We start from the raw sequence: 18,839 nt of genomic DNA on the forward strand, positions 1-18,839 counted from the left end.
AACTGACACGTTTCTAAATAAAATCAGGAATAAAAAGTTATAAAAGTTATTAGCTAAAAGCACGATTTGCAGTTAAAATTCTTAGCCACAAAGCTAAAGTATAGATAGTGTATTAAAAGTTTTAGCTAAAAATAAAATGTTGAAAATCGTCACTACACATAATGAAAAGTTTAGTAGAGTGCTAACTGAAAGTTAATCATATAAATTTAAAAGTTTGCCAACAAACAAATTCTGATTATAAAAGCTAAGAAGATATATGCTAATAACAAAGCAGATCTAATTTAAGTTTAATTGAGGTGAAAATGTAGAATTATTATGTCAGAATTATTTCCAGTGTATACACTAATCAATATAATTATTTTTCACAGCTAATTATTTACTTTTTATTATTTATTTTTACTTTTTTCCAATCAAAAATGCATGTGTCAAATTGAAATTGTGCTGATATGCCTAAAAAAAAGCCCCATTGTAATCCAGTATCGGTCAGGCTCGTGTGTGTGTGTGTGTGTGTGTGTGTGTGTGTGTGTGTGTGTGTGTGTGTGTGTGTATATAAATGAGAGGAGGCTGATCTGTTTGTGTGCCCACTTTGCTCACCTCTGCATGGATCGTTCTTGACCAGAAACTCGTCTAGAGCCATCCAACCTCCTCCGACTCTCACCATCACCGTGCTGCGCAAAATCCTCACCAAACGCAGCTGCTGAGAGTCTCCAAACTGGGGCAGGTGACATAAAAACGGAGGGAAGAAGGGCCAAAAAGAGTGGAAACAGAAGAGGGAATCAGGGGGAAAAAATTAATGAGTAAAAACAACTATTTGGTTTCTAAAGATTTACAACCATCACACCAAGAAGCCCAAGTACCAAATCTGAGCATCGTTTCTACTCCATGCACTGACAGAAAAACCATGCACTGACAGAAGTTACAGATCTCAGCCCAGTTCACCCAGCCACTCATATCCACGCATCGTCACACACAATATAAATCAATCATGTATTTATATTCAGTCTTTGAAGTTTTCTAACGTGTTATTGTTTTTCAAACCGCCCAGCGAAGCAGACCTCCAAGCGATACCAGCACAGAAGGAATTTTCTGGATCTCTCTCCAAGCAGCTTGATTTGTTTCCCAGCTTCAGTCCCAAGCACACTATATATCACCGAACCACTAATTACCCCTTCAGCCATGTCACTGTCGCCAGCTTCACATTGTGCAATTTGTCACTCTCAACACCAAACAAATCACAGCAGAAACACGAGCGGACGGTGAAACCCGCTTACACGTTGCAAAGCCACAAAGGAGTGCTTCTTCCTTGAAAACGTAAAATTAAATAAATACAGATTTACTGTATCATAACGGTATTTTCTTCAAGTATACGGAAACAGGAAGCGGTGCACTCCTTCAGTGGAGAACGGGGAAGCAGCTTTCACACGTCCACTCGCAGCAGCGGACGTCACTTTACCTGGTTTCCGAGGAAGAACTACAATAAATCCAGAAGACACGGAGCAGAGGAAGACAAAGGGAAGAGAAAGAGAGAATGAAACAACAAATACCGACAACTTGAATCTGTGATGTATGAAAGGACACCATTTATCTGTGTGCAGTGTTTTCGGAAAACTCAAACTTGGGCTCACAATTAGTGGTGAAAGCAAAAAGAAGCCGTGTGCGGCAGTTACGTCAGCGATGTGAAAATGGGTGACGATGAAGTCGAGACAGGAGATGGAGTCAAAGACAGAGAAGAAAAGAGAAGCCAGACACACACAGAGGAGCAGAGAGACAAACACTGTGACTATTAGTATCCCCAGCGTCCTGCAGTCTGACGCTGGATGTCATTACCCACTGGGTAATGATGGAGTGGACACAAACTGTAGCAGTGGTAGTGATGGCCGATCCAGGAAATGCTGCTGAAAACGGTCAGAGCTGAGGTCTGCTGTATAATGCTGCACAGACACACACAGACTGCTGCTGTCTGCCACGTTGTGTGAAGTTCAGTCTACAGATAATGCAAGTGCACTCACATTTATATGACTTTCTAGTCTTACTGACCAAGCAGCTTATATTGCAAGACACATTTAACCATAGAGCGCCTCATCTACCTCATAACTACAGCCAATTTAAATTCATCAATAACCAGTGCTAACCCCTACACCAACGTCCGGAGAATTTTCCTAAAAGGTGCAGTAACAAGGCACCTCCTCTGTAGTTAGATTTTGGATTAAAATTAAATATATTCAGTCATTTTTCACTTAATCTGTTCATGTTGGTCCAGTTTTTTGGTGACCCATACAGTTAGGTTCACATCTACTCCTCTATTTTGATTTTATTTTAGTTTCAAGCCAAGCAAGCATAGTTTCTGAAACTAGAAGAAATTACTGTTTAAACTGAGTTCTTACAGGTATTTTTGCTTTTGGTTCAATAAGGTTTTACTGTGTTTATGCCAAGAAAACACATCTTCCACATAAGAAGGCAGATTTTAACCAGGTTACTGGTGATCTATGAATGTAAAGGTTTATAAAAAAATATTCATGCATGCTTGGGTGTACCAAAATACTGGCTGTTACCTCCAAAAGGGTAAAGGATTACAATACAGCCAATGATCTCCCACAGCACAGTCTTTAAAGTCTTTCATCTTTATGGCGTTCATAAAAACAAATACAGGAAAACACTTTGGCTCCGGGTCCATATCAGCGGTTCTCAGACACTGAATAAACTTTACTCCTCACAACCCAGAATTTAAATATCCCCAACAATTAAACAAAAATGTATTTCAGTGACATAAAATTTAGAACGACATCATCAAAAACTCTGTTAACTAGTTTAAGATTCACTCCACATTTTTCCTGCAGAGAACCAGGTTTTACAGTCCAACAGTAATTCAGTTACAGCTCCTAATTCCCACCCCGCTGTGTGTATCTGTGCTGTCGCATTTACAGGATTATTAATGCTTTGTGATGAAAAAGACAGCCATCCCGCAGTTGTTATAAACATGTTCTATCGATGTTATGACATTATGACAGCGACAGCGTAAACACTTAAATACACCATGATTATCATGATGTGAGATGGACACACGTGCGTGAAATGCTGTGAAGTTAAGTTGAGAAGTTAATGAAGTGCAGTCACAGTCAGTAATGAATAATGAACCAATCAGAACAGAGTCAAATGGGATTCACGGGTAAATCTTAGCAGTCATGCTTAGATTTCTACTTCCTTCTCTTCGTTCGCTTCACACATTAAAATAATCTTTGTTTAAACATTGATTTTGGGTGCTGTCACACCCACTCTTGTGTTAGGTGTAAATTTGAACCTGAGTGTTTGTTTATACTACTTCGACCTCATATGCACCTCAAAAGGTTGCATACTGCTACACAATCAAAGTAAATCCCCTTTGACCCAGTTTTTTAAAACAATTCCTGTTAAAATATCTTTTTTCCAAAAGTTATTATTTGAATCTTTATTTTATCTCTAACAGTAGATCGATAAATAAAGCTGAACTTACCCGGTATTTGTTCTCGCCTATCTGCTCCACCTGGAACCTCTTGGCACATTTACACTGGGCTACCTGCCGCGTCACCTGCACAACCACAGACCAGACAAGACGTAAATAACTGACATGTTTTGAGCTAAATTTATAGCGAGACGTTTTTCTAAGCTCCCTCTTACCTCATCCTCGATCTTGTCGGCGTCAGTGGTCGGCCTGTAGGCATCCTTGTTGGGGTGCAGAGCAGCAACAAACTCGTAGTAGTCTATGTAACCGTCTCCATCCCTGTCAAAGATGTCTGCCACGGCCGTCATCTCCAGCTTACTGGTTGGAAATTCTGAGGATATTAGATATGATATTTACCGTCTTTGAAATATAAAACAAAACAACAATATAAACACAAAACAAAACCACTGCAGCTTCGTACTCGAGGCCAAGATGCCGTCGATGAACTCCTGCCGTGTGATCTTTCCATCCTGGTCTTTGTCGATGCGTCTGAAGAAATCCATGACGCGGGACTTCTTGTGGTTCATCCAGCGCATGTACTTCTTCCTCCACACGTCAAAGTCAAAGTTGGCAAACTCCTTGAGCTGAAAATGGACAACAGTGGCATTAATTAGGATTCAAAGTACACAACAGATGCAAATTAGCTTAAGCTAACTCTGCTACAAAGCATTTAATGGCAATATTTATGTTAATCCCAGAGTCAGAACCAGACACGGAGAAGCTGCATTCAGCTTTTATGCTCCTTATATCTGGAACAAACTCCCAGAAAGCCTCAGATCAGCTGAAACACTCAGTTTATTTAAATCCAGGTTGAAGACTCACCTGTTCTCAGCTGCATTTGAATAAAGCACCAAATCCACACTTTAAGCTTAAATTTCAAAACTTACATTTAACTACTGATTTTATCTACTGTTCTGATTTTATCTGTTTTGATTTTATATACTGTTGTTTGTTTGTTTGTTTGTTTGTTAATTAGTTAGTTAGTTTATTTGCTTGTTTTATTCAATTTTAAATCATGCTTTTTATTTGTTCTTGTTTCTAATGTCTCTGTAAAGCACTTTGAATCACCTTGTTGTTGAATTGTGCTATACAAATAAACTTGCCTTGCCTTGCCTTGCCTAATGCTCTGCATGGTCCCTTTTCAAATAAAATTAATTAACAACAATAATAAAAAAAATACATAAAGTTTAATGTTTAGTGAGTGTGGGTAGCTTTGCTTGACCAAATTTAATGTACCTCCTCCAGCCTGTCCAGAGCATCGTTGAGTTTGCGCTGCCGGTCGAGAGCTAGAAGCCACACCTGCTGCCACCTGGCACACAGCTGGTTGAGTCGTGGGTTTCCCCCAGAAACCTGCATGGCCGCCTGCTGCTGTTGCTGCTGCTGGTGTTTTCCTGCAGAGAACAGGTAAAGCTAAACGAAACGGCACCTGCACCTTTCGACCACATTCACTAGCGTCAGTGTGAAACAGACGTGGGAGATGATAATATTTGTTCGCTGAGAGGTAAACACAGGAGACTTACGAGCGCCTCTCCTCTCCGCCAGGCTGCTGGGAGGCTCGGCTGGCTTTCTTTTGTAGGTTTTTGTCACTTTGTCGACATCCGGCTGCTTCCTCGTCATCTCCTCCATAAACATCTGAGTACAGCAAACAGCAACAGACAGTAACTCAAATGTGCGTCCAAACATAGTCAGTCTTAGAGTGTAATACATTAAAATACTACGTCTGCGAGTTTAGTAAAAAGACAAACAACTGATGAGTCACTGAGGCTACTGAAGGACTCACCTGATGCTCTGTGATGAGGTTTTTGAGTTGTGGGATGTCCTGAGGCAGTGGTTCAGTGTCTCTTTGGACCAGTGTGGTCTCAGCCCACTGTAGCCATGACAGGAGCTCCTCCAGCAGGTTGGCATTGTTGAGCACTTCGGTCAGAGCCGTTTCCAGCCGCTGCTCGTGCTGTTTAGCCCAAGTCAGCACCTGCAGATTGAAAACGGTTATTAATTAGTCAGAAATCTCAACAACAAAGCAATACTTGTGACAAATATTGATTTATTTCTTCGTCACCTCCTCGAAGCGTGCCCTGATGATAGTGATCCAGTGTTTGATGGTGGTGATGGAGTCGGGGTGACACACGGTCAGGATGCCCTCTCCCATGCCAGCAGCCTTGTTCACGTCAGTCCTCTTCTCCTCCACTGTGCCCATGAAGTCCCGGTGTGTGTGGAGCAGCGCCTGCAGAGTCTCCGCCTCTTCGGGGAGGACGCCGCGGAAACGAAGCGTCTGCTCCGCCTCTGAGAGCCACTCCAGGAGCAGCTGCACCGCTGTGCGAAAGTCCTCCGCCTGACAGGCACACAGAGCATTTTTTTATGGATCTGCGATTGTCTGATTACGGAAAAATGTGGAGAAAAGTTTGACAGTGAAAGCAGCTGTGCAGCCGCCTTTCTGACCTGTTTGAGCGCCTGCTGCAGGCGCGTCTGCTTGGTGACTGATAGGGCACAGACTGTGTCCCAGCGGTTGCTGAGCTCCTGAAGCTGAACTTTGACCCACGCTGTGTCATCGCGGCCGGTCTCCATCAGGTCACGGGCCGAACGCTTCAGAGCCTGAACGCTGCTGGTTCTCTTCCCCAGTTCTTTTTGGAAAGCCTGTAAGTGGGAAAGTTACCAGTCATGAGTGAACATAGCACACATGTTCACATAACAGTATAGTTCTGTTTGTTCTAATATACACACCTTATGCGAGTCCATGAGGTTGGACACCAAATCCAGGTCCCCGTGGACGGGCTGGTCTTCTGCTAGCTGAGGCTCCACTCGGTACAGCCAGTCCACCAAAGCCTGAAGAGCTTCAGCAAACTGACCAGAGAACAGCAGAGCCTCCTCCAGCTTGTGTTGTCTTGATGGAGAAAAGAAGATGACAGCTATTACTCAACAGATTTTATTTTTCACAGTAATGCAAACCTGTCCGGTGAAGCCGAGCACACCAGTTTCAGTGTTCATCTTCTCGTTACCTCTCCACGCTCTTGCCACAGACGGTGTCCCATTTGTCACGAACTTCTCCCAAAAGGTTATCCAGTTTCTGCGTGTCTGCAGGCAGCTGAGCTTTGTCCCTCATGGCCTTCCCCGACCTCACCGTGGTGTCGTAGACGGGCTGTTTTGATCCCAGTGCTTTCTGAAACTCCTGGAGAGGCGGAAAAATGATGGGAGAGAAAAGACTGTAGCAGGAAATGGAGCAGTAAAGAAAACTGAATATTTGATGATGCATTTTTCTTCTTGTACCTTGTGCTTTGTCAGCTGTACTTTGATCTTATCCGGCTCGTTGGAGATCTCCAGCTCTGAGTCCAGCCTTTTCTCGGCTTCTTCTAACCAGTCTGTCAGCTTCCTCCAGGCCTCGTGGAACTAAAGAAAACAATTTGATGAAAACTTGTTTTAATGCACTTTTTTCTGAAGTTTTAGTCAAAGTCAATATAAGAGAGAAAACCACAGCGCTGAAACAATCCTCAGACTGACACAAAAGTTTAAATAGTCTTCATGTAGCCGCAACAAACCATCTTTAAAGAGCCTGTTTCTACCTGTTTGGCTCTTTTGCGGGCCTCATCCAGGTGTCGGCCTCGGTCCAGTGACCTCTGGACCAGCTTGTCCCAGCGGGCCTGGACGCTGAGCAGCAGGTTCTTGATCAGAACCACGTCCTGCTTCAGGCTGGCAAAGCGAAGCTGAGAGCCGGCCTTCTCCAGAGCCAGGACCTGCTCTCTGTGGGTGTTCACCTCATTGACAAAGACCTGGACAGACACAAAGGGTGGAAAGAGTTACACGCAACGCAAACAGCATGTTCATGACAATATCGAGAAACAAACAGGATCTGAAAAGTAAGCGATCTAAGATAAGTATTTTTAATGTTGCTACCTTGTGCTCATCAATCTGGAAGAGGACGGTGTCTAGTATGAGGCTGGGGGGCTGGGCCATGTTCAGGGTCTGCTCAGCCTGGGTCAGCCAGTTGATGGTGTCCTGCAGAGAAGTCTGAAAACCCGTGGCCAAAGAAACGGCCTCGTCCAGTTTTGCCTGGAAAGTTTCGAGAGTTCAGAGTTAACGAAAGAGCTGCAGAACACATGAGCAAAACAAAGAGAGGTTTATTCGTAAAGATTTACCCTGCGGTCGTCCATCTTGGTGTTGAGGCTGCCCCACTTGTTCTGCAGCATGGCCAGGTTCTGCTGGGTCTGGGTGGTACCAGGTCCTGCTTCTTCTCCTCCACGAGCCAGCAGCATGGACTCTCCCTGATCCAGCAGGCGATTGTACTGCTCTCCACGTAGAGTCACCTGGGCTTGGAGCTCCTGCAGACAGCGAGAGCACAAACAGAAGATGATGAAAAGGTGAGCTTCATCGTGTCTAACAGGCCGTTATAGAACAATACAAGCTATTAAACTTTTATAGCCTCCATATGCCAAGTGTCTCTCTGTGTGAAATGAAGAGTGCGTTTGTAAGTCGATACTCTGCAGCTGCACAAATTTTGGAGTCAAAGCACTCCGGCACTGTTACAGAATCCCGTCCTAACACTGAATTAGATATGTGCAGAAGACTTTTTTGCAACATTCGTTTGTGATCTGCGATAGGAAAGCATTCCTCAGCTGCAGTAACAACAACTAATGCACACGTGCATAATGTCACACAAACCCTAAAATGCTTCCTCTACACATGAATGTTTTTAAGCAGTTAATTATTTTGTTCACAGAGGCACCAAAAATACTCCAACATGTGAGACGTAAAACACTTCAGAAACATGCAAGAGAGACTTTAAATGGTGTAAATTGGCAACGTTGATAAATTCTAACAATTCAGTCACGCGGCAGATCGAATTCAGCTAGTTTCACTTTGGTTTTTATTACCGTGACGTGGATGTTATGGCCCAATCTCAATATCTGATAGCATGATAACACGTCACATAGACATCCCAGTCTGTACTTCAATGTTTATTTATTTTTTATTCTATAAAGTATTTTTTTTCCCTTTTTCAGAGTTATAACACCAATGTGTCTAACCACTGTGGGCTGTGACGTGTGCCTGTGTATTGTCCCTGATGATGTGAGTATGAAGGTGTAACGTTACCATGTGTTGCTGTAACTGCTCCCTGGCGGTTTCAGGGAGACCGCCTGTTGGCTTGGCGGCAGACAGCTGGCTCTCGGTCCTCCTCAGCCACTGGAGGAACTCCTCCAACTCCCCATGGAAACCTTCAGCCTACAAAGACACCAGTGAGACACCAGTGAGACACCAACAAGCATGAACAAGTTGAACCTAAACTGAAAATCATGTCATGAAACAATCAAATAGACCTATTATGATGAAATTAATGACAGAGCATCACAATCAACACTTCACAACCATTCAGATGATATAAGATCTACATCTAGCTCAAAAACAATCTAAACAATCACTATGAAATATATATTTTGTTAATTACCAGTCAAGTTAAATCTAACTAAAGCAAGCACAGATCTAATTTTCTGCTTCTTTGCAGTACCTGCTGCAGGGCGGCCTCCAGCAGTTTTTGTCGCTCCTGGGTTTTGAGCAGTAGACTCCCCCAGCTCTGGTTGAGCTGATCGAGCTGATCCCTCAGGTTGCCCGCCTCATCGCCAGGAGAGGACTCCAGCAGCTCAGCGGCAGCGTTGTTCACAGTGTCCACTGTGGCATGATGGGACAGCACATCATTACGTAAAACCTGGGAAGGAAAGAGGAAGAAAGATTTGAATGCTGGGATGGAAAAATATACGCATAAGTGCTCTTCAGAAAGTTAAAACTGATTACAGAGATACACTTCCTGCAGGTAATAACAGGACATACATGGTGTTTAGCCAGCTCAATTTCGATGGCCTTGGGGTCAGAGCTGACGGGTCGCTGTGTGTCCAGAGTGGTGTGTGTGTGGGTCAGCCAGGCCTGCAGCTCAGACAAGGCATGCTGGAACTGACCCAGAGCCAGCAGGGCAGCCTCCAGTTTGTGCTGTGGTAGAAGAAAGACAGTCAAATACACGCAATTCTACAGGATACCAACAAAAAGAACAATATCAACAGCTTCCTCAGGAGAAACAGAAGAGCTGAGACGAAGAACAAATTTCAGATTTTAAATGTTAAGATGTGCTTTCATCACCTGTCGTTGGGTGATTTTATCCCCCAGGTTTTCCCACAGGTGTCGGAGTTCGGTCAGCGGCTCCTGGATCATGTCTCTGTCGGTCTGGTCTGACACTTTCTTTAACAGCAGCTCCCCCTGGTGGCTCAGCTTCTCCATGTCAATCTGCTGCTGGTAAACCTCCACCTTGTACTGCTGCTCAGGTCAGTGGAGGCGCAAGTAGAAGAGCGAGGTGCGAAATAAGACAGAGAACAGCTTGTTGTTAGGCACTGATATACATCTGACTTTAAAAAGTGTTTGTAAGATATCTAGATTTTATACACAACTAGTGAAAAATCCAACTATCATTCCAACCTTAAGCTCCTCAATCTGTTGTTTGACAGTTCCCAGGTCAGTTCCCACAGTTGACATTTCACACAGCTTGATCACTGCGTTGTCCAGATAGTCAAACATGGACTGGAAAAATTACACAGAAATTATTCCAACAGTAATCCACGGGAACGTCCTGATCGCCACAGTTAAACTGGTACAAAAACAACTGAGCTTTTTATGGTAGCACTGCTATACAGCTGTATCAAGAAAGGGCACAAACCTGCAGTGCATCCTGATACTGAACTGAGGCAGTCATGGCTTCCTCCAGTCTCTCCATCCTCTCTCTCCATGTTCGGTTCAGTCCCTCCCAAGCAGCATTCATCTGAGAGAGCGATAAAAAGAGTCACCGTTTAGTAAAACGTTTCAGAAGGAAGTGGTCACTTTTTCACAACAACGTGATCCTGGTTTAAGAATCAGATATACTTTATTAATCTCAGAGGAAATTGTGATTTCTAACCTCATCTATGGTCTTCTTGACTTCAGGCTTCTCAGTTTCTCCACAAGCGAAGATGAGGTCAGCTCCGAGGGTCCTGACAAACTCCAGCTCTTCCCTCAGGCCATCCGTCTCCGCCTTGATGGCCTAGCACATGCACAGAGGGACATCATAATGACTCGTTTAGCATAAAAATGTGGAGGACAAAGACAAAAACAAACATTTCAGCTGTTGATGAACTCTTTCGTCTTCACGAAGCATGTTTCTGCCTCCTCCATACCTCAGCAGCCTCAATCTGTTGTTTGATGAGCGATGGGTCCACTCCGGGGTCCTCCAGGTCTTTCACGATATCTTGGGAGTCTCGGAGCGTGCTCAGTAGCGCCGCCACGTCGGCCCAGAATTTCCCAGCCAGGTCCAAGACATCATTGAGTTTCCCCTCTCGCTCTTCAGCACGCTGCCGGATCTCATCCCATAGAGAGCGCAGGCGGAGGAGGCGGGAACGGACAGCTGCATGAAAACAGGAAAAGAGGGAAGTGACATTTTAAAGAGGTTCATATAGAAACGCTGCTGGTCAGACTGGGAAACACTTCTTAGGTCACACAATGCAGTCTGGTATCAGTTTCATATGTCATATTAGTTTGGATCCTGACATCTCATGTACTGCACTGGTATGTTTGGTCTATTCACTCCCACTACCAGTGCACAGTGAGGCCTTTCATGTTGAGGAGGGCTGCAGGGCATCAAAGCAGAAAGGCCAACACAACAAAGATGTGTGTGTTCTGTCTCACAATGTGCTGAGCAGAACTTCACTGCTGGTTCTCCTCTTTTCCTTTTCTTTTTAAGATTTGCGAACTGACCTGGTGACAATTAGAGACCCACTCTCTTCAGCTAGTGAACTTACTGGACTGGAGCCCACAATAAGATTGTAATGGTTTTTACAAAGGTTACAGAAGCCTCTTTATTCTGAACCACTCCGAATTTTGATGCCCTGTACTCTTAGACAGGGAAATGTTTTGTTCCAGTCAGAGCCTGAATTTTCCATTTCCAGTAAAAGGTGTCAGAGCTGCACTGTTCAGTTTGTAGCTTGTTTATAAGCCAGTTATACGGAGGACTGACACTGCCGAATTAAAACTAAATGACTAATTCAGTATAATCATTAATATGACATTAAATCCTTAATAATGCAATTATAATTGAATTAAAATATAGGCATTTGTTGATTTCTGAAATGTCAAACTGATCATTTTTTCTGAATTAATTAAATTACATTTCAGTCTTTTTATTTATTCAATTCAAATCATATACAGATCGCTCTCTCTCTCCCTCTCTCTATAAAAAACTTTTTATTTATTCAATTCAATTCATATCATATATCTATATCTATCTATCTATAAAAAAAATTTTGTGTGTGAATTGATCGTTTATTTATGATTTTGGCAGTTTTAGTCCTCCATAAACAAGATGTCATGAGATCAGTTAATCCAGCCCCTCATCGCTGGATGCAGAATATGCGACAAATACAACTTTGTGACCTGCCTGCTTCTTTTATGTCTACACATTGTGAAGCTGTCACTGACAGACAGCTTCATGCTCGAGTCACTCACCCTGAGCAGCAGGGTCGTCATGAGCCGCTCGGCCGATGAGCTCCTCGCCGCGGGCGCAGAGGGCGGAGAAGCTTGGCAGCAGTTTGTCCAGCTCTAGTCCCTGGGCTCGGTGCTCTGCCAGCTGCTCCCTGATCTTCTCCACCTCTGCAGCCACGGGGGGAGGCTGCCGAAGCCGCTGCACCGCCCCCTCCAGAGTCTCCAACAGTGGGTCCATCTTGTCGTGAAACTGAGGGCAGAAGGAGACGTGTAAGAGGACGTTTTGACGGAGGAGAGAATTTGATTGAGTTCGATAGCTGGGCGACATGTTGAAAGCGGGAAAATACTGAGATATCGCGTAGGTGGGCAGCCATCTGTGGCAGACTGCTCAAACTTTTTTTTAATTATAATTTTTATTATAATTTCATTTCAGATTTCAAGAGAAAATGTAATAAAATATCACTTCTTCACTTTCAACAAGCCAGCCAGGTTATGTAACTATGACAACGCGGGACTCAAACCTACCACACAAAAGGGAACTATAAATGTAGCAGACGTGTTACAGAAGAAAGAACTCGTGGTTCAATTCCTAAGAGGATAATCTTTCTAGAGGGAAATCAAACTGCTTGATTATGACAAAACAAATCTCATCTAACCACGAGGAGAGCGCTACATGATACAGAAGGACCTCTAGGACTTGAATCAAGCCTGGTGTAGACGCTTTATTCAAGCTTGCAATCATAAACCAAAGGGACCGATCTGATTCAATGTTTTGGTCACTCAGGGTGAGAAACAACATGATTCTTATGAATGTTTCAATCAATAAAACTGTAGCTGACACAAATCAATTCAAGTTAATTTTCCAGTGAATAAACGATTACTTTCAATACTGAACTTTAATCATTTATTTAAAAAAAAAAATCGATAACAGCTTTCATCCTGCAAATGTGAAATAAAAAGAAAGCCCAATGATTAGCACTTGATTTGTGAAAGTTTTATTGCTTTAGTATTGATTCATTTTTTGTTATTTGATCCAATCATGTGGCCCAAACACACCCTGAGTGTCGGTTTCATGTCAGTCAGGGGTCTTACCTCTACCAGCTGGGTGATTGCAGTGAGCAGTGACCGTGGAGAAAATGGTGGTGAGGGGCAACACGCACAGCACATCCACAATGAACAAGGGATGGAGGAAGGGATGGGGGTTGCAAGGATGAGAGGTGAACATAAGGTTAAGGATTAAAGAGGGAGAGACGAGGTGGTGTAGTTTGGAGTGAGGGATGAGAAGAAAGTGGTGGACAGTGCGGGTGGAGGGAGAGAGGGGAGCCACATGTGGATTGGTTTGAAGAGGGTGGAGAAACAATGCAATGAGTTAAATCAGAGTCATGCAAACGGTACAAACTGATACATCGAGGGCAGCAACACCCGTGATTCAGTGATGTCTCGTGAAATGAAATGCAAAGAAAAAGTTAAACGTCTGTAAAGAAGATTACTTGATAAGAAGATGAAATATGGCACAAAAAATTATGTTTTGCTATGAACGTATGATGAAACACAGTTACATGAGGCCACTTTGGCTAAACAACAAAAAAAATTCAAAATCTGAAAACGACTAAAATAAAATGTAGCTTTAACTGCACGTGTAAGTAAATGTAAATGTATCTCCATCAAATCGTGTATCATCTAGTGTAGAGCAGGCATTAGACACAAAAACACACTTGCATACATCTCATGCTGTTATCATGTCAGACGTACTCATTTAGTTGTGGGCTGCAGACACTGCATTAAAGCTCTAAACAGACCTGGGCTCAAAAGCACTTCTTTTATCTGTGCTGACGGCCACACTGGTGTAGCTACACAAATTTGGCACAGTTTACTAAAATTATTAGACCCAGGTCTGCAGCTGAGGCAAAAATGTCCAAACATTTAGTTTATCCTCCATACCTGTGCAGACTGGGACACCGCCTCATCTAGTACTGTAGCACGACCTTTGACCTCCTCTTTGATGGCCTGGTACCGTTTCTCGGCATCTGCGTAGCGCTGCGTCACACTCGCACCCTCCTGCAGGCTGAGCTCAGCCAGCTGAGGTCCGATTTTCAGCAGCTTGTCGATGTGTGGCTTGTGTTCTGCTATGGACTCCCTGAGCAGCTGGAGAGGAAATTAAAAACACGGATAGTGAGCATTTATTTTAATCAGAAAAGCACAACCAGGTTATGATATTCAAGGTCTTCGCTTACTCTCATCTGGTCCTGCTGCAGCCGGAGAGCATCTGTGTCAATAGCTGGTGGTGGAAGCTGGGCGATGAGGGTCTCAGTTTCACCCAGCCACGGCTCCAGTTCCTCGCAGGTTTCCCAGAACCGAGCCACAAGAACCTGGGCCTGCTCCAGAGCTGAGAACCGCTCGCTGTGGCTCTGACTCACTGCATCATAACGAGCGCTCAAAGAGCCCGTCTTGAGCTGAGGAAGAGGATGACGATTCAGATATAAGAGATTATTTCTGTTGCACTTCTTGAAGGTTCTCACTTTCCTTCCCGTTCACTCAATACGCCCAGAACTGTGTCTGTGAGCATCTTACCATGAGTGCATCCTTCTGAGCATCACTGCATGCTTCTAAGATGTCGTCTCTGGTGCTGAGGAGCTGATCTACTGTGTCTTTGTGTCGGATGATGTCAATGTTGAACGCCCTCTGCACTTGCAGTTGGGCCACGGTCACGTCAGGCTCCAGACTCAGCGGCCCCAGAGATGCCAGTTTGCGCTCCGTCTCCCCAACCCAGGCCAGCTCTGCATCCACAGCCTCTTCATACTGAAGGGAGGAGTTAGCGTTCAGCCATTTTAACCAATCAAAGTAAAAAATAGAATGAAAATTTAGACTTATTAAACTACTTGCAGTACCTGCTGCGACCTCTGGATGGCAGCTTGTACCAGTTGAACCCGCTGAGTGATGGTTTCATCAGACTGTCGGTAGCGCTGGTTGGCGTCTGCGACGAGGCGGTCCAGGCCTTCCCGGGCTCGCCAAGGCACTAAATCCAGCAGAGCGCTGCCCACCTCGTTCACTGTATCCAACACCAGACGCTTCTCTGCTGACACTTTCTTCAACTCCTGCAACAGTGAAACTTTTAGTTTTATAGAGCACAATCTGCGAAAAAGCAGAAATATTTCCTATTTCAATTCTTTAATATGACCACATGCATCAACGTAAAGCTGAAATAAACTTGTCTAAATGGCATCGAGTGTATCATCTGTTTTTTTCTGCTGCTTGAGTCAAAATGAGAACACCGAAAATGTCACCGAAGAGTGAAAAAACTGGAACAAATTAAATGGCAATAATCCTTTCAATAGCTTTTACAAACTGTTATGGAGCTCCCAGAAATCAATGTTTCTATGGTAACTCAGCTGTGGGTAGGTTGAGATTGGAAAGGCTGAAAATGTCATTATAGACGGGAGTTAAATGAGCTTTTCAGACATTTTGTACAATTTCTTTATTATGAAAATGTTAAAAAATGATCTTTAAAAGCTGTAAAATGTGGTTGACTGAGCAGCGCACTGGTTACTAAAAAGCGCAAAAGCTGATCGTGTAGTAAAAAAAGATGACGATGCTTCATCGTAGCCTGTTTTAAAGCAGATTCTGGAGAAACTGAAAATCAGTGTGCACGTAAGAATGCCTGCAACTGATGCATGCAGTGTTACAGCGATACTCCAAACACAAATTTTTGACCCACTCGCTTATTGGCAGAGGAACAAATACACGAGGAACCTGTGATTCTCGTGTGAAAAACTGGAGCACAAACATTAGATCATCGTGTCTAAATATTTAACTTAAGAAATCCAGTTAAGCTGCCTTTAATCCCTTCTGCGGTCTTCATGTTTGCACACGATTATTTTTGTGTTATTTTGGCTAAATGGAAACAGTTTACAACATCCATAAAAACACAATTAACAAAAAAGAAAAATGCTGCCGTTTAAATCTGAAAGTCTGTTTTTAAAAGAATAAGAATCGTAACTACACCCGACTCCTCCCACCTTTTGTCTCTCCTGGTAGGCGGGTGAGGCGTCGGGCTCAACAGTGTTAAGCTCCGTCTCCACACCGTCCAGCCACTGGTTGAGGTCGTCGTGGGCGCTGGCGAATCGCGTGGACAGCTGCAGGGCCTGCTCCAGGGTACGGAGGGCTTTACTGCTGCCGGCCGTCATCTCGGCGTAGCGAGACTTGATGCCGTCGAGCTTCTCCTGGATCAGGAGGACCTCCTCACCTGCAGGACGACGCAGAGGTCAGGTAACTGGGTTCAACCAGGATACGTCAACAAACCATGTGCAGAGTGTATAAAAATATGATCTCCTTCATTCCAGCCGAGCATATTATCTCTGCAGAATCTTTAGTGAGGCACACAAACTTGTTCAATCTAAAAAAAAATATCGATATATTCTGTAAAATCTCACAGGATCCTCAGTTTGACAGCTTGGCGCTCCTTTTATGGCCACAACATTTGTCTAACGGCCTAAATATGACAATAAAAACACAAAATGCAGTCATGGGTAGACCAACAATCAACTCACTAAAGGGGAAACAGTCAACATGGCTAATATCAAGATATACCAAGATAAACAAAAACCAGATGTTACAGTCTGGTTCACTGCTGATCAAAAAATATGTGGTTTGGATGCGAGTCTCTCCCCAAGCCTGGACTTTCTGCATCCGTAAAAAACACTGATTTAAGAGTTTCTTTATCCTTTGGCAGATTTAATGCACAACCCGACACCAGACCAACACTTTTAAGTACAAGCCGAAAAAGGAAGAAACTCCTGAGAAGATTCACAAAGACGTGAGCGATCACCTGTGGTCTGTTTGAGTAGAGCTTGTCCATTCTTGATGGCCTGGTCCACGGTTTTCTTCCTGCTCAAGATCTCTTCATTCAGAGCCTGAGGGAATAAAAGGAGTGAAAATGAACACGAACTGTTTTATTTTTGCAGCCAAAGACTTACTGGAAAAATGTAAGAAATAAAACAGCATCCAAGTTTTATTATACTCACTGAAACTCTGTTTATAATGTTTATTACACTTGATTTAAATGGGTTTAGCTCTGTTTCAGGCTTCTCGGTCCTTAAAGGAGACCTATTATGGTTAGGATCTGTCATATATGTACTGTTACAGTGATGGACGCTCATATTATAAATGACCTAAGAGGTCAATGTAGTCCTTCAAACTCTAAACCAGGGGTGTCAAACATAAGGCCCAGGGGCCAGAATCGGCTCAAAAACTGGAAAACATGAAGTAGTTAATCAATTTTAAACTTTTAACTTTATTTGCATAGGTTTTGCAGCTTTTCCTCATTGACACAACACCAAAGTAGGTAAATAATGGATAAACATGAAATGAAATGAAAATAATTAAATGTTTAATTAAACGTTTTGACACTGATAGAAGGGCAGCTGCACTGGTCTGACCCACTTAAGCTCTAAACGCTCCATTTCAGACAGTCACAGAGTGAGACTGTCCTTAACATGGTCACATGTGAACACTACTATTCACCCGACCCGCCTGCTTGAAACCTTTTGTTTGTGAGGGGCAGCGAGTAAGATGAAATGTGGCTTAAAGGGAGAGGAGTGGATATGAGGTCTTTTATAGCGGATGAACTGAGGGGCTACACCAGGGCTCAGTACGGGATAAATAAAGATTATTTTAAACTGTCAATTACACAAAGCTACTCTGGCAGAGTCCAATAATAAACATGTGGAGCTGGAAGCATAAACACAATAGGTCCACTTTAAATATTCATTTTTTTTATAGTATAAATTGTTGTGATTTTGGAAAATGTGTAACTGAAAGTGTTTAACGCCCATGACACAAACTGTTATCTTACTGAAGGGATCTTATATTTGTGCAGCTCTCTCAGAGACAGAGTTACTAAGTTCTTGAGTTTTGAGGAGATGAAGCGCTTCTAGTGACACTCAGCGTGTGTTCATCAAGTCGTACCAGAGTGTGTTTGTGCTGCTCGGCCAGCACCTGGGGCCGATAGCTCTGTACAGAGACCTGAGCCAGTCTCTGAGCCACCTCCGCCAGCCAGTTCAGCACCTCTACCTCGTCCTCCCCAAACAGCTGAGCGTTGGCCAGTGCCTGCTCCAGCAGGCCCGCCCGCCTGGAGCACCAATCAGCAAGCTCTGAGTGACCAGACCTCACCGATCCCACACGTTCGCTTAACCAATCGCGATCAGCCGCGCAGCTGAGCGGGCTCAGCGATTGGCTCAGCGACTCGAGGTGGTCAACCTCTGCTTCCCGGGAAGACACGTCATCTTGGAGCGCCTGGGAAGTGAAGGTGTGCGTGTGTGTGTGTGTGCGAGAGAGAGAGTTTTTGAAGTGAAGGGAGGTGAACAAAGAAAAGAAAAACACAAAGAACATGGATAAAAACTTAAAATATGAGCATGCAGATGATAAAATCATAACCGACAAACATCAATGGATGACTGAATGACTTAAAGAGAAAAAACTTGACACCACTGAAATAAAAACCAAAAAAAGGAAACTCGTAGGAGGTCATGTTTTGATTGTAAATTAGTGCTTTGTGGTTCTAGGATGATTTTCATCAATGAAGATCGCCGACTCTGCTCGTCCGGATGGATGCGTCGTCTTTTCCCTCGACACACGGGGAATGAAAATCTATAAAATCTAAATGCAAGTCAGCGTCTTACCCTAATCGGGTCTCTGAGGGCAAACGGTACCTTGTGTTTGACGATCTGCTGGGTGATCTTTGCCGTCTGGGTTCCCATAGGCTCAGCAGAGCTTAGGCGTCTCTCCGTGGTGCTCAGCCATTCCCCGAGTGGCTCGAGGGCTTCGTGGAACTGAAGAGCCAAAACCTGCAGCTCCTCCAACTGCCTTTGTCTGAGAGACGAGA

The 18,839-nt window shown here is 43.8% G+C and overlaps 1 protein-coding gene across 4 annotated transcripts in view; it reads right to left on the bottom strand.

Moving 5' to 3' along the window:
* macf1a (microtubule actin crosslinking factor 1a) overlaps positions 1 to 18,839 on the bottom strand; it is a 235,137-nt gene that overhangs the window by 9,687 nt on the left and 206,611 nt on the right. For all 4 annotated transcript variants that reach the window (XM_080296149.1, XM_080296146.1, XM_080296147.1 and 1 more), the window contains 33 exons: positions 18,667 to 18,826; positions 17,924 to 18,250; positions 16,785 to 16,869; positions 15,976 to 16,202; positions 14,848 to 15,054; positions 14,531 to 14,758; positions 14,194 to 14,412; positions 13,901 to 14,104; positions 11,984 to 12,209; positions 10,660 to 10,886; positions 10,404 to 10,526; positions 10,167 to 10,268; positions 9,929 to 10,030; positions 9,596 to 9,769; positions 9,293 to 9,448; positions 8,973 to 9,170; positions 8,561 to 8,689; positions 7,606 to 7,788; positions 7,364 to 7,519; positions 7,033 to 7,239; positions 6,740 to 6,859; positions 6,472 to 6,641; positions 6,197 to 6,356; positions 5,915 to 6,109; positions 5,535 to 5,807; positions 5,259 to 5,447; positions 4,999 to 5,110; positions 4,715 to 4,869; positions 3,900 to 4,062; positions 3,655 to 3,809; positions 3,491 to 3,565; positions 1,454 to 1,471; positions 595 to 712 (listed from right to left, as the gene is read on the bottom strand). In XM_080296149.1, coding sequence (XP_080152275.1) covers positions 595 to 712; positions 1,454 to 1,471; positions 3,491 to 3,565; positions 3,655 to 3,809; positions 3,900 to 4,062; positions 4,715 to 4,869; positions 4,999 to 5,110; positions 5,259 to 5,447; positions 5,535 to 5,807; positions 5,915 to 6,109; positions 6,197 to 6,356; positions 6,472 to 6,641; positions 6,740 to 6,859; positions 7,033 to 7,239; positions 7,364 to 7,519; positions 7,606 to 7,788; positions 8,561 to 8,689; positions 8,973 to 9,170; positions 9,293 to 9,448; positions 9,596 to 9,769; positions 9,929 to 10,030; positions 10,167 to 10,268; positions 10,404 to 10,526; positions 10,660 to 10,886; positions 11,984 to 12,209; positions 13,901 to 14,104; positions 14,194 to 14,412; positions 14,531 to 14,758; positions 14,848 to 15,054; positions 15,976 to 16,202; positions 16,785 to 16,869; positions 17,924 to 18,250; positions 18,667 to 18,826 — 5,543 coding nt within the window. The remainder of the gene's footprint in view (positions 1 to 594; positions 713 to 1,453; positions 1,472 to 3,490; positions 3,566 to 3,654; positions 3,810 to 3,899; positions 4,063 to 4,714; positions 4,870 to 4,998; positions 5,111 to 5,258; positions 5,448 to 5,534; positions 5,808 to 5,914; positions 6,110 to 6,196; positions 6,357 to 6,471; positions 6,642 to 6,739; positions 6,860 to 7,032; positions 7,240 to 7,363; positions 7,520 to 7,605; positions 7,789 to 8,560; positions 8,690 to 8,972; positions 9,171 to 9,292; positions 9,449 to 9,595; positions 9,770 to 9,928; positions 10,031 to 10,166; positions 10,269 to 10,403; positions 10,527 to 10,659; positions 10,887 to 11,983; positions 12,210 to 13,900; positions 14,105 to 14,193; positions 14,413 to 14,530; positions 14,759 to 14,847; positions 15,055 to 15,975; positions 16,203 to 16,784; positions 16,870 to 17,923; positions 18,251 to 18,666; positions 18,827 to 18,839) is intronic.

The sequence above is a fragment of the Astatotilapia calliptera genome, chromosome 22 (genome assembly GCF_964374335.1).
Source record: "Astatotilapia calliptera chromosome 22, fAstCal68.1, whole genome shotgun sequence".
NCBI lineage: Eukaryota > Metazoa > Chordata > Actinopteri > Cichliformes > Cichlidae > Astatotilapia > Astatotilapia calliptera.